The 15,861-nt window shown below is 40.3% G+C and overlaps 1 protein-coding gene across 14 annotated transcripts in view; it reads right to left on the bottom strand.

The window, feature by feature from the left end:
* Window positions 1-15,861, bottom strand: part of LOC128752705 (transcription factor 4-like) — a 111,481-nt gene that overhangs the window by 44,588 nt on the left and 51,032 nt on the right. For 13 of the 14 annotated variants that reach the window (XM_053854195.1, XM_053854204.1, XM_053854203.1 and 10 more), the window contains 3 exons: window positions 10,792-10,850; window positions 2,746-2,872; window positions 1,958-2,007 (listed from right to left, as the gene is read on the bottom strand). In XM_053854195.1, coding sequence (XP_053710170.1) covers window positions 1,958-2,007; window positions 2,746-2,872; window positions 10,792-10,850 — 236 coding nt within the window. Of the gene's footprint in view, window positions 1-1,957; window positions 2,008-2,745; window positions 2,873-3,329; window positions 3,462-10,791; window positions 10,851-15,861 lie in introns of those variants that run through there. The other variant, XM_053854205.1, reaches the window with a different exon arrangement.

Genomic DNA, 15,861 nt, shown 5'->3' with positions numbered 1-15,861 from the left:
AGCTCCTGGCCCAAACCAAGGCTGCAGGACTGGACTCAAGAATAACCTCACACAGTCAAATAAAAACAATGCAGACACTTGTTTCAGCAGGTGATTTGTAACCCCAAGTTTTTGTTTCTTTTTTTAAAGCTGTGCAACTGTGGGAAGTCAGTTCTGAAGTACACCAACTACTTTTTTTCATCCTGTGTGGAGTTTGCTTTCACTCGCTTCGCTTCATTCTTGACATGATCTGGCAAGTGTTCTCTCAACTCAGTCAAGAAGCGAGCATACTGAATTACAGTAGATGTACACAGACGCAAAGGGTGAACCTAGAAAGTGCCACATTAAAATACTTGCAAATTCTAGTGATACTACTAAGAAGACTTGCAAATAAAAACCATAAAAGAAAAACTGCACAAATCCTTTCTGACATCCTACTGTGAGTTCAAGACAACAGAGTTTAGAATATAATAATCACTAAATTTAACAACAACAATAATAATAATAATGTATTGTACTATAATAATGTTTTTTTTTGCAATTATGCTTAGCCCTACTCTTCATTACTATACTACCTATAATTTAAAAATGACTACCTAAAGCTCCCATCTCACTGAATGTGTAAAAGAAAAGAAAAGAAAACAAAAAAATACCGGCCATTTTGCTTGTTTTCTTCCGGTTTGTGCATTCTCTATAATTAAATTACTAACAACGATAATCTTTTTTACAGCCGTTGTGATTTTTGAGAATACTAGTGGTTAATAAACTCAGCGTATATCTGTGAATTCTGCACTTGTCCTATCCGCTTGAGTGTTTTGCGTATAGAAAAACAAACACCAGCGTCCCTACTCTCTCGTCCTGAATCCACTGCTGCTACGTGCAGCCAGGACTGAGCGGAGGAAGCGGGGACAAAGCAGGCCGAGGTCAGGGAGAGTCGAGCTCCTGCCGAGCGGATGAAGCAGCTGACACAGTCGTCATTAAGTGACGATTAATGAGGTCAACACCAGCCAAGAAAGGTAACCAAATTATGTAAATCAGTAGAAGTGAAGTGCTGGAATCACCTCAGGAAACAATAACACGGTCAAAGAAATCAGTCCATTATATTTGGCCCAGCACATTCTCCTGTTTCGGCAAAAGATTTGTCAATCAACGGTCTTAAGTTCCGTGACAGAACTAATGAAAAATGCATCCAAAGCTGGAAGCAACAAATGTTTGGTTCTAATCGACTTCAGCTGATTGATGATCAGAACTGTTCCATCTTCTGAGGTTCAGCAGCAGCTGCTCAGTTATTAGCTGGATGGATTCTCCTTCCTTTTCTTCACAAATTAACTGAAGGTTCAATTCCCAAATTGAGCTTGCTGTTCGGGTCAAGTAGTCTAAACACTCTTTTAAATTAATGCAGTCTTATGTTCAGCCACGCGAGGAGTCCAAAAGCAAAGCAGTCCGAAATAAAGCTGCACTTAGGTATTCACTGATAAACTTTGAATTCATTTAGAAAAAAAAAAAATAAATAAAAAATAAATAAATAAATAAATATATATATATAGCATATGAAAGCATACTGTATAGAAAACCTTTAGTTTTTGTTATTTATTTATATCAAATGAAATCATGAAAGATTAAATTATTTTGAAAAATAATAACACCATTTTAGAGCTTTACATTATGGTTTCATTATCCCGCAAAAATGAGTTAAATCAATATTTCAGAGACTAAAAATAAGACAAATCTGCAAAGGCCAAAGTCGGTCTAAATGTAAACACACTCAGACACACACACACTCGCTCTCCTAAAATAAAACCCTTGCGACTGCGCTTCACGTGTAGCAGTCGTCACCTGCCGCAACATCCTCCACCTTCAGCAACACTCTTGGTTCTCTGCAGTCTTCACACTCAGCCTCAAACACAAACCTCGCAGCAAAATGCACTCAGCGCAGCAACAACCCCTTAGAAATAAGGACAACAATGCCTTGACTTACCGACGACGGCAAACCAGGAGGAACCTTTCGGACTTTTTTCGTGTGGATTTCTGAAAGAAGAAAAATCAGCTGACATGCGGCATTTGAATTAGCTGAAGCAGAGTTCTAACAAGTGCGGGTTTCCTTAGACAAAATAAACAAGTGTGACACAATACGGTGTAGGGGCTGAAAAGGGGAGGTAACAAAGAATATATTGGAAATAGAAAGGAGGAGGACATCTTTAAATCCCTCAAGGCTTCTATCAAAGGGAGCAGCAAGCATCTATTTGCAGGGAAGGTGAAACTTTAATGGAAAAAAAATGAAAGAACTTTCTTTTTGGGAAATGACCAGACTTGGTATGTGTGCGTGTGAGTGTGTGCCATCTCAAGGCTAACACGACCAAGGCTACATTGTGCCCTTTTTTATTCTTTAAAGAGTTCCTTGCATGATGCGTTTCCATCAATTTCTCCCTTTGAGTCATACACACACACACCTACAGGAACACACAATACGCACACCCACACATACAAAGATGAACAGTCTTCTCCTGGTGCCGAAAGTGGAACGTTCTTTTGAGTTGGTTTCTATTTTAGTTTAATAAACTTCCTGAAATTAGCATGGCCCACAGTCAATGCAGCGTGGACGTCACCATGGAAACGACAGCTACGCCCCATTCTTATGTGTTAAAGAACCAATTTAGTGAAGGCTCGCTGAATTTGAGAGGACCACTGAAGGTGGAGACAACAGCGATGAACTGAAGCCATCTTCTGGGGTGAATTTGACATTTAGTTGGCGTGTGTGGAACTCACCGGCGGAATCCATATGCAGCGTTCTCCTCCGCGGGTTTGCGCTGTAGTGCTGGTAGTACTGGCTTGCCGACTTGGTGGGTGACGCTGCGCCTGGACTTCCCAAACCCATCTCCCCTCCCAGTATTGACTGTGGTGCAAACAAAAACAAAGGCACATTTGATGAAATTTGCTTGCCAACTTGCTGAATGAGAAACCTCTAATACACTCTTCTCTCTCTTTTGACACATTTTCAAATAGCTGATATTTTTGTGCAATATAATTTATAACAAATCTCCTTCTGTGTTTCTGCCTCCTTCTTGCTTTACCACATTATGATTCGTAATACGAATACTTTTTTATGATCTCAAATGTATTTAAGAAATACTGCCTCTCATGAAAGCAACAACACAACAAGCAGGTTCACAACAAAATACCATCAACCAGTCAAAGAGGATGAGCACTGATGAGAATGAGGCGTTCACACACCGCCCCACCACTACATCACATGTGCGCCTGGTCGGGATGCAATACAAAGAGCATTGCAAACGTGCTTCAATTGAACACAAAATAAATGTCTACATTTCCTCGATAAAAGTTATCTTTACCTCCATGAGAACGACCTCATGCCGCCCAGCGTGAAGACAACCTCCAGAGTCACAATTTCTTCTCAGCTACTACTCTGTAACAAGTGCTGATGAACAAAACCCAAGTTGAGGAAGAGCAACTTAAAGTTGTTGAGGACTAAGGAGGTGAGAAAGTCCCCCCAACTTTCCCTATTTAATAGACTCCACCCCCACACAATTATCCGGGTTGCCAATTAACGTGCAGTGTATTTAAAGCAGAAGGTGGAGGAAGCGTTTGGATGGATGTTCTCAGGGCTCATCTGAATTCTCATCCAGGCCTTCTTTCCTTCTCGCACCGAAAACAAGAGTTAGCTTGGTGGTGGCGGGACAGAGAAGGTCTTTCTCATGCTAAACAGCACCTAAGTAGGCCAATTACAAGGCCGGCCTCAGCCTCGCAGCCATTCGGGGTCTAAAACAAAAGTGCCCTTGTCTGAAATAAAGTCAGTCACACACACACATACAAGGGAAGTCAGACACAAAGGCACACACACAATCACACTGCCTCAGTCAGCCAGTGCCTCAGTATTCAGCGCAGGGTGTACAGAGGATAAAAGGGGGTCCCCACTAAGACAAAAAGTCTCTCATTGATTTCTATTTTTGCTTCTTTTTCTGCCTGAATTAAAGCACAGAGCCTGGCCAGTCACCTTTGTGACGAGGGGGGACAAAGCACTCATCTGTCCTTTGACTGTTCACCTGTTAGTCCCATGGATGAGGATTAAAACGACTTGAAATGCAAAACGACTGGCAAAAAAGTAAATCAATAAAAGTGGTGGAAGTGACTAAAGCTGCTGCACAAAGGCCTCAACAAAAATCCTACTGGAACCAAAATGACAAAACATCAGCAGAGCAACACTGCCATAAAAATAAATGTTGGTTATACTTTAAATTAGAGAGCAGAAACTGCCACAAATAATCTGCTTATTCATAAGTGTACTAGCAGCATATTGACCAATAATTGTAAAAAGTAAAGTACTGATTAGCATTTAGTTATGCTTGTTTACATATTACCCAGAGATGGTCCCCCAAAGTGTAGTCTAAACAACACCATTGTTTCTAATTCACAGTAAAAAAGTTTATTAATGATTAATACTGAGGTGCCCTTGGCCTGTATTGGTTTTCAGTCTTTAATTTATTTTCCTCCAGAATTTGAGTCTATTATTATGAGGAATGCTGATTTTTAACAGCTTTTTTGTCCCTCAAAAATGAATATTGAAGTAAATACCTTGTTCTACCCCTGTTTAACCCGTGTTAAACCACATAAAAATAATTATTTAGCCTTTGTTCTGAGAGTCTTTCAAATAATAAACTATTTATTTAAAAATGACACCTAATCAAATAACATTTTTAAGCACACTATATTGTGGCATAATTACACCTCATTTTTCAAAATATATTTTCAAGTCACAAAAGTTAAGTTTCATTTAAGATTCTTTTACGTCAGTCTTTGCGCATGACGGAACCTCACCCTCGCAGGAAAGAATGTGGCCCTTTAGAAAGTTTAATTGCCCACCCCTGGGTTAATATGTTCATAAAACTACAGAAAGTTGTGCAAATGTCATATTGTAGGACGCAGTCAACAATATGGGGTCAAGCATTGACATCAATATGTGTGTGGATTGTGGGAGGAAACTGGCGTGGCAGGTGTAAGTCACGCAGAGACGCTCCAGTCTATATAGCGTTGCTAACACACACAGACTGTGGCAACGCTATTGGCGGCATGAGCCACGTAAAAAATGTAACTAAAATAAATGGCAGCACATTTCTAAGAATGCACAAGACAGTGATGCCAGAGGGGAACCGGCAACCTTGTGACACGCTGGAATGTTCTTTAACTGCAATACTACCCTAAAAGTCACGTGACTGGTTATTCAGGTATATTTGTAGAATGTGGATCTATGCATGAACACAATAAAAAATGTGGCTATTTCGCCTCTGGTTTGCCACCCCGCAGTATGGAATTCTTATATTCTACTCTTTGTGGTATGAGGGCAGCGGGAAAAGGTTGAAACTGAATAAATGGAGCTGTAACTTTGAAATAGCTCTTTGAGTGAACTGAAATTTACTCAGATGATACACAACAGTTACTTCCCTCTTGGGTCTGAAAGTATAAGGAAATATCTACGATTAAACCATAAGAAAAGTGAATGAGTGGTGAAATGTAGCAGTGGAAAAGAAAGACAGGCAACTATTGGATTGAATGCAAGACAAAAGGAGGGAAGAGGAAAGGCTGAAACAGAGGAAGAGATGGGAGGAGGAGACGGGAAGTGAATGAATGATAGATGGAGAGACAGATTTATATTTAGAGATGAAAAGAGAATGAAATATAGGATTCCCTGCAGTGCGTCAGGAACTTATCATCTCCCATCATGCCTCAGTCCATGTTGCCTGTTCTTTGTTGTTGGGAGACCCACAACCATACAAAATAGTAGAGATGCCGTTTAAAAACGTGATGGAATTAATCCAAAAAGTGTGAGTTACGTTGCAGCGGTTCTGCCCGTCAGAGTGATTGGCACACTTTCACTTCCAGCTGTCGTGTCAAATGCAGTCGCATGACAAAATGTAAAAACACACATTAGAGAAGCAGAGTGTGTGTTTCTGATCAGAAGTGGATAAAAAAATCCGCCAGAATGGAAGCAGCCAGCAGGTGAGTCTAAATGATGACTGAAAGACAGTCTCCTGAGAGCAATGAGCATCTGTGCTTGTGTGTGTGTTTCCACAGGCGTGTGTGTGTGTGTGTGTGTGACAGTGCTCAGAAAAACATCACAGACATAATAACACCCAGATATATAGATTTTACAAAGTCGCTTGATTTAAATCTTCGGGATAAATCAAGAGATTTGATTTATCTGACAAGTACAACTGTAGTATACATTGGCAGCATGTGTCCAGGTGTGTGCGCGAGTGTATTCATATGGGTTTGTGCGAGCCGAAGCGAATCTTCAATGCTGGAAGACCTTGCAGGACTTCAAATGGAGCCTTTACAATGTCAAAAGATGTGACTTTGTGTTGGTGTGCCAGTGTAGGTTTGTGCATCCATGTTCGGAGGAAGATACAAGTTTGCGTCTGTGCGATAGCTGACTGCGAGAACGTGCCTCCATTTTCAATCTCACCATCTGTATTTACACAAAAATGTGTGTGACATAACAGAAAAAAATCCAATAAATAAATAATTATTCTGGCCGAACTGACGTACCTCTGCTGGTTGAAGAGAGCTGTACCTCTCATGATTAAAACCTGTCATTGTTATTGCAAAAAAAAATCCCTTCTGCATTATGGTTTCTCTATCACTTCTTTATCGGCTGCTACGATTTTTTTTTTCCACAAAAAAACATTTGGTGCTTGCAACTATAGTGTGTACATAGCACATGAGGAAAAATATTTAAAAAACATCAAACACTTGAGGCACAAATTCCCAGGACCCCTGTTTGCGTGTACTAAATTGCACAGTGTGAAAGATTTAGTGAGGTTTCCTGCAAAATCTAAAGCAGAGGTCACCAACAGAGACCAAGGGAGTAGCCCATGGACCGTTAAATTATTTTTTAATTTTAAACAATTTTCATGTAATAACCATCTTATAATGTTTGATTTTGCGATTGTTTTTCGTTACACTATTGGTAATTAATGTGAAAACTCTGCAATGATGCAAGTATTTTTCTTTATTATCCATTATATATTGTGATTTCAGAAGTGTGTACTGATCCGAGCCCTTTGGGTCACACAGTGCCCTTGAAGTAGCTCTCTGTTTTGCATTGGTAACTAGGGTCACGTCAAGTTATGTCCGCACTAGTGCGTTCCTGGTTTCCCGGCGCAACAGAGAACCAAGGACAGCACCACTACAGAATTATTTTCAGTTGTCAGCTCCAGATTCTGGTGTATACATTTGACGACCCAGAGGTGGGACATCGGTGGCAACTAGCAGATAAATTATTGGTTTGTTTCAGGAATAAACTTCCAGTTAGGTGTTGTGTCCGCCACGTTTTTTTTATTTACATTTGCGTGATGAAACAGCGTGAACATGAAAGGGGTGTGGCTTGCAAGCAGACGCGGAACTGTTAACATGGTTATTTAACAGAGGACAAAACAGAGGTTACTCAACACAAAAAAATATGGACACTGCTCCAACTTCAAGCCATTTCCGTCTCAATATCAATACTAAATTATTTCGATACATCGGCCAGCGCAGGTCCACAGTCCAATGGTCTGATGACTCCGATCAGAAAGAAAGAAACTGTTTTGTGTCTGTTTCGCTTCCAAATAGTTCATTCATTGCAGCCAAAGTAGTTCTTGAAAATGCAAACCATCCACTGGTCTTGATGGACCTCTCTGAAGGTTTTTTTCAGAAGGTTGCTCAGGAGTACCTCTAATGAGTACATTGAGTACCTCTGTACTGTATGTGCAGAAAGTTCAGATATAACTTGAACACTTTGCTAATGTTACACAAAATATTAACCATTTTTCAATTAACAAGTGAATCGCAATTTCATATATTTCTCATAAGAGAAGCATAAGGTCTCATGGAGACCTAGAACATACAGTGCAACACAAAACTTTGATCACGGTTTTAAAATATGTGACTCTTTAAATCAGGCGTGATGCGTGTGACATGTATGTGATGAGTTTTCCACACACGTCACACTTCCAGGACGCTCTCTCATCACTCGCAAACAGGTTATTTTGCTCATTGCAAAAGTGGCTGACTGCAGGTTTTCTTTCCTCAAAGAACGTTTGCGAGTGTGTGTGTGTGTGTGAGAGCGTGTGCTTGTGTGTGTAAAGCAGCGAGACGCACCGGCAGATTTTCCGTCTTCCCTTCATGAGAATTTTAGCTTAAGTAAACAGAATATTGCTTTCGATAGCTAAGGATAGTATCTATGAAGGAGTAGCATGGCTGGCGTGGGTGTGGGACCGTGTAAGCAGGCAAAAGCTGCAAATGAAGTGGAGAAATAATAACAAAACTACAGTCCTCTTTTGATTTCGGTATTTGCCCAAAAGGGCAAGCCAGTGTCCTCCACCTTAGCCCACCTTGTGCATCCTCTCTAGTCACACCTATCCTCTTCATGTCCACCTTTATCACATCCATCTTCCCCCTCTCTTGCCAGATACATCTCACGCTCTTCGTCCAACATGCTCCCGTTGCTCTTCACCACGTGTCCAAACCAAGACAAAACTAGAGTAAATGTACAAAAGGGAGGAAGAGGAGATACAGTAATGGAGGAAGACCTGGAGCTGCAGGGGGGAAAGAATGAATGCAAGCAGCCTCCAGTCAGAATAAGATGCACAGTAAAGCTGACGCATCTCCATTGTAAAGGCATCAAAATCAAAGCACTTTAAAGACGCCATTGAGATTCTTCACAAGAAGACGTGAGAGGTCATGACATTCTTTTTACGTTCCCAAGTGCATTCACATAATTGTTGACTTTTAAAATACACCTATCCAGGAAGTAAGTTCCACTGGAGATGAATGGATCTGTAAAGTAACAAAAAGTAAACTTAGTCCATCAAAGCAGCTGAAAAATGAACTGAAATTCTAAACTGATGCATTTTGCTTGATGGCAGGGCAGAAAAAAACAACATGCTGTTAGGATGTGACACTCCCCACAAACCTCCACCCCCTTTAATTTTAGTGTTTTTCTTCAACCACAAGGACTGAATTTCAACAGGCGAGGACGGAGCCAGAGCAGTTTGGACCGGAGCCCAGCATGTAAATCTAGCTCCCATTTCCAAACAATTTCCATCAGGAGCCATTCAGAATGTGTAGCAGGGTAATTTGACAGGAGCCCTTTAGGAAAATGGCCAGTGATGCAGTAATGTTGGATTTATTTTATTTTTCTGTCCCCTACAGTTTTGGGGAGACAGGTACAAAGGCCACAGCTGGCTACGAGAGGTGGTTATAAATAAAAGATGGACCGGAACATTTTGGTGATCTGGATGATAATTGAAGGAAATTGACTAACAAATATGGAAAAATCGAGTGAGCTGCTCAATAAGCCAAAGCCTGCTGACGGAACACACAAGAAACATCCAAAGAAGACATTAATAAACACTGAAGTTGGAATCGGATCCTCCCATCTACTCAACCGAAAAGCATTTTAAAAAAGTCATAAGACACTTATTTTGTAATTATTAAAAACGTTGCCAATAATTTAACAACAAAAATATGAATATGAATTAAACTCATATTCCAAAGATCATCAAGATACTATCAAAATTCAAATGAATGCTGGGTGAAATTCAACACTGATGGGCAGATTTAGAATATTGTGAGGCAGGTGAATGACAAATTGCAGGTGTGCATGCAATTTCAAAGTGTTGGAGACTCACCAGGAGACAATGAGTTTCATGGTGCGCATCTTGGAGAGTTTCGGTGCTGGAGGAAACCCATCCACCCAGCGTAACGGAATTCAATAGTTTTGTAAAACAGGACGTATGAAATCTATTCTGTGGCATTAACAGCTTTTTAGAGGACTTTGCATGTATTCATAGAACTGAAGTCACATCCATGTAACTTAGTTTGTCTCGAGGTGTGCTTGCTATTTCATTACATCATTACAGGTATGAATCCATCAATTCACATGAAAGATTCTAGATATTTTCTTACCATATATTTCGTAAAATAACTAATCTGAGCATATACCTGTGCAAATCGAATCTCTCTAAATATATGCATGTATATGAAACCACTTTTTGTGTTATTTCTCTGAGGCACTGAAGAAAGGTGACATGAACAAGTGCCCCTTTGTAAAGAGTTTTTAGGTTTAATCATAATTTGATTTCTCTCTTTTTTGTTTACACTCATTTGAGGCACCAAATAGATTTTCTATCAAACTTAAAAGCAGAAAAACTAAACAAATTCTCTTATATCTACATACAATTACATTAATTTATCTGATAATAGGATCAACAGGTTGCATATACCGCATGGCTTGTTGTATTTGGGTTTATGAAACACCGCTAAAAACTGAAAAGAAAACATGTCTGTGTGATGTGGAAGAAAAGAAAACCTATTTTCTGTAAACCAAACAAGATGGGGAAATGAAGATACAGGATAATGGTGAGCAGGTTGAGAATGGATTACACAAAAATGCATTTGAAATCATGAACATGACTGAAAAAAAATTGTGAGTTTATCGTGAAAATCTATGTATTTAGGATGAAAACCTGCTCTGAAGAGCGACATGTTTATCTTTGATGACTTGAAACTCATCAACATAAAAGCATGAGAGCTTCCTGGGATTTCTCACATGTGGATCACATTTGAAGATTTGAATTTCAAAGAGATAATCGATGAGCAACATTCCAAAGACAACATCTGAACATCTTTTGATTATCAGGTGGAACGTTCACTCGACCAAGCAGCGGAACATGAAGCCACATTTCATGCAAATAACACTCATGTATGAGGTTGATGTCTGTGTTCTGGGTGTGTATGAGCTGTGCAGAGACTGACCTGGTGGCAGTGAGGGTTGGGTTCCCTCCCGTAAGAGTAAGGACTCCTCTCTGTTTTCCCTGTAGGAAGAGAAGAAGGTGAGCATGACTTGAATTATTCCTGAGTGGGAGAGACACCTCATGTGCTGTGGGTGTCGACCCAAGGTCAAAGGGTCAAACGTTTGGACTGTGTTCACTTGCTATATTACCCTTACATGGCTAGTCTCCATTTTTGTCTTTTGAGGAGCTTTAAATCTCAAACCCAAACCCCAACCTCTAAGCCCCAATCTTTGTTTTACGCGATGCGCTGCCCACAGTGTCAGGACATGCTGCAGAACATGTGCTTCCGTTGAAAACCGAAACACGAAAGGCTGCTTTGGCATCATCATGAGACAAAATCCTAACATCAATATATTACACCATGGGACTGAAGTTGGGTTTAGCTTTGAAGGTTTGTCACTGAAATAGTCCATTTCAATGGTAGTTTGTCCAAGTAGTCCATGTCCAAACTTCACAGCTCATTCGCGTATCATTTCTTGGTGGCCTAGTGGTTAGAGCAGTGTTTTTCAACCAGTGCTCCATGGGAAATGATCTGGTTTCACCTCATTTGTCCAGAGACAGAGGTGGGCGATATGATGACATTAGATCATGAACAACTAGAACGTGTTGACGATCTACCGACGTGAGGAGATCACATGGATTCACTCTCACTCTTTCTATACTCTATAGATCTATGCTGATGCGCTGATTCATTCATCAGTCGCAGCTGAGCTCCTCTTCCCACACACACTCGCAACAAAGTCTTTATTACACACCTTCATGATGGAAGCGTTTCTTGTCGGACCGACAACGCAGAGCTAACAGAGCTAACAGAGCTAACGGCTAACGTAACGTCTCTCTTCAAAACTTTATTGACACTCATAGACTGCCAAAGTTTGCTCCGTGGTTTAAAGGCCAGCTAAAAACCTAATGCACAAGCAAACAAATGTGCTCCAAATGTGTGTCTGGAAATTCCCAAAACTACAATAAAATCATGCAAAAGAGATTGTGATGAAATCTTAAGTTATTTTAAATAAATAAATCATGATATATTTTGCCATATTGCCCACCCCTTGCAGGAGACATTTTAAAACAAGTATATTTTCAGCAATTTGTTTCTTCAAATAACATGTAAAAATAGTTGCTATATTGTAAATTAAAAGCAAATTTTAGGACTTTTGACTAAGCACAGTTGCGCTATTTTAAAAAAAAATTATTTATTTATTTATTTATTTATTTTTTGAGCCGTGGCTTAAAACAGGTTGAAAAACACTGGGTTAAAGGAGATTATATATATATATATAATATTTAAAAAATTTTGACCACATCCCCGCTGAAATTTTCTGCTACTCAACTAGTGGTACTTCTAGAGCGAATAACACAAACTAATCTTTTGTTACTTTGATTGTATCTGCAACAACAATGACATCTGCTCCAAAGTGAATGTACACATACACAACATTGTGCTCCTAAACACACATTTTTTTAACGTATAACAAATAGTGATGCAGATCCAGCTGCTTGTTTGTTAAATTAGAGCATCTAAGTGAGAAAAATATGAGACGCTCTTTTGTAGCAGGTATGCTAGCAGTTCTCTAAACGTAACTGCTGACAGAGTGCAGTACTATGTTCAGGTGAACCGTTATCACATCTGATCTCATAAGCATCCCAGTCAGTTCAGTAGAGTTCAGCACGCAATCAAATCTGTGAAACATGGCTCAAGAACTATGTTGGCAAAAAGGAGGCACTGAGTGGGAATTGAACCCGAGCTGCTGGGAGAAGCGACGGCACCGGTGTTGTCAGAGCAGTAGTGAGTTAAAACAGTGCTGGATGAACCAAAGCACATTTCAGCAACACAGTCACACGAATGAGCCGCATGTTTTGCTAGTTTTAAACGGAACCAAAGTTAAACTCAACTCTTCACTAAAATGTTAAAAACCTGTCTAGACAGACAGACGGACGATCACACAGTCTCTTTGCTGGAGGTACATCACCAACTGGAAATGGAACCTCTCTGTAGTGCTGCTCTTGGAACTCAAGTTTCCTCCCAGACAGGTGAGTACTGTATGTGTGTGTGTCTCTACAGAATAAGGCTGTTTATGTGTCCAGCTTTCCTCAGCAAGGGAATACAGAGGCTAAATAAAAGAAATATTAGTTTGTAATTTACCACCTTGGGCTTCTGTGACATTTTTCATAAATGACTGCTTCATTGATCTGTTCATTTTCTCACCAATTTATTGGTTTATATCGGCATCTCTTCAATTCCTTAGTTTGGTGATGCAGTAGTCTTTGAATCCGTGGTCCGACAAAGGATGTCCTCTTACAGAGATTTTAATAGAAATTAATTCAGATTTAGGATTTTCTGACCAATATGTAATTATTGCAAATTATTATACGCAAATAAAACTCTCACTTAATTGTGTTCACAAGGTATGAAACAAGACTTTTATTTTGAAATGGTGTATGCAAGCGGGGGCATTTTCCGGATTCTCTGAAGCACGTTTGTTGATATTTGGGGCGAGCGCAGTTGTGTTCCCTTCCTTCGGACACGAAACCTTACATGCTCCTGGCGGATATGCGCAGAAGGTTTGGAGCGTTTTGTGTTTTCAACACATGAAATAATGCTGCGCATCAATTATGAAGGACCTCCACGCCGCCAGGGCACGTGACATCCCCATGTCAGCACGGAGCTAAGAAAAGCCGACCGATCATGGAATCATTGAGCATTCATCTGTGAAGTCTGAGTGCAGTGTAGACAGTGAACGGGTTTTCTCCAAAGAGCTCTGCCACACGAAACGCGGGTCAAATATGAACTGAATATGTGCTAAAATCACACACAGCACAGTTCTTTAAGTGCGAGCCAGCAGCTGACTGTGTGCTGGCAGGTAAACCCACCAACATTTATATACTTCTAAGACTAAATTTAGGAAACACACAAGTTGACCGCGGCAGTCACACAACAAGGCTTCACAGCTTTCTCCGTCTCCTGCGAGTGCCACGGACACTTTCAGCCTATTCTTACCGCGCAGACCTTCTTTTTGGGATAGGAGCTTAAATCTTGAGCCAGTCTAAATATCAAACCAGCGTGAGGGTGTAATTACATTTTGTGGTTGCCGCAGCCATACGAGATGAAATGAAGGGGCTTTCTAGGCAGCGTGTGTGAAGGAAAATGAAGCGAGCACGTGGTGAAGGGTTTGAATCAGCCGTGTATAGACGAGTGCTGAATGCACGCCAACATGGTAGCCGATGCAGAAGAGGTTGATAATTACAGCCATACAGTGTGTACGTGTGTGTCCCTGTGCACATGAGTGTGTGTGTGTGTGTGGGTGTCTTTTTGTATATGTGCCAAGCCAGTCCAGCTGGCATCAGTGGTAGCTGAAGCCGAGACTGCTGTATTGGTCACACACACACTGGCAGGGACAGACACACCCACACACACACACACACACACACACATATAAAGCTGCATACAATATAATCAAACACACAACAAAATGTGCTTTAGCACGCTTCAGACATTTATCTATAGACTGCACATGTATTTAAAAATAAGTACTTAGACCACACACACTAACACACTGGAAAGGACGCAATATACACACGCATTAAGCAGCATGTACAAAAAACTGCAACACTGTTTCGTTCATTTCTCATATGGCGGTCTTTCTCAGGAAGACACACAAAATGAGAATCATATATTTATCATTTAAATCCAAGAACTAAGAACTAAACTCCAAAGTAATAGAAAAAGATAAATACAACAACATAAATGTAAAAGGACCATTTTTAGTTTCACACAAATTGTTTTTGTTTTTTTCTACAGATCGAATGCGGTAAATATGTGGCATTTTAATGGAGCTATTTTTATGTCTGTTCAACCACAGAAGAAGAAAATTATTTTTCAGCACATTGCACCTGGTCACGGAGGAAACTCCATCGATGCATAGAGTTCATAGGAAGTCTATCTTGCTAATTATAGGCACTTTACTTATAAATGTTTGAGGTACGCCCATCTGCAACTTCATATTTCCTGTCTTACCGAAGACAAATGAGTCATGTTGACAATAGTTAGAACATGAACCAGTGCTTTGTCCATGAAAACAAAATGCATTCATTTCCTATTAGTTTTTGTTTTATATCCAAATAACAAGCTGTGACTAAATACAGTATCAGATGAGGACATGGTTCAGTTGCTGCTCCGTTTCTTCAGAACACTGCTGGACTGCAGACACACATATGACAAAATAAGACTCATTGATCAAACAGAGGGCCGTTTCTGGATCAAACATCTATTCTGTTGTAATACTACAGCAGTACTGTAATAACAGCTTAACACCAGGATGATTTTTTATAGTATTAATAATAACAATAAACATCCACAGACAAGATATTCAGGATCCTGTCTAAATCCCTGTCAATTATAACACTGTTAGACGGCAAAGCGTCAGCAGTCAACGTCCTTCACACTGGTCTCAAAAGTCCTCTCATGAAAGAGACGGCCAGCATTCCTCCAGAGAACCCTGCGCCGACATTTATTCCCTCAGTGACAAACCCAAACAAGCTCAATGGCTGAGACAGGGACCCCCGACAGGCCGCTGCTCGTAAGATTGTTCCGGCGACAAGGGGACAAAAGGTGGAGGAGGGGAGGTCAGCGCACCAAGGAGTCGCCGCAAATCTCTACTAATCCAGACTCAAACACGGGAGCTGATGCTTTGACGTTATCAGAGCATCAAGGCCGATGTTTCCTCTCACATAGTTCGATATGACGGAGATCAATGAAGATGTTGTCTGGGATTCAGCTAAAGGATCGGAAATAGAGACTTCTGAGAGCCGGTAACTGTTGACTGAGAACTTTTTTTTTTTGCAAAATTCAAGCCAAAATTAGGCTGAATTTATATAAAGTACGTTTTTATGTATATAAAAGAAAAAAAAGGTGGCTTCAGCACCACGGACAGCAAGTATAGTTACACAGCACCTGCATGTGTGTTTATGTGTGTTGTCGATTCCTGCATTTCCATTTTATATTTTGTTTTATTTATCTTTTTTAAACTTA

Source organism: Synchiropus splendidus, chromosome 1, assembly GCF_027744825.2.
Source record: "Synchiropus splendidus isolate RoL2022-P1 chromosome 1, RoL_Sspl_1.0, whole genome shotgun sequence".
In the NCBI taxonomy this organism is placed as follows: Eukaryota; Metazoa; Chordata; class Actinopteri; order Syngnathiformes; family Callionymidae; genus Synchiropus; species Synchiropus splendidus.
The sequence above is the reverse complement of the archived record's forward strand: the minus strand, read 5'-3'. Positions and strand labels throughout refer to the sequence as shown.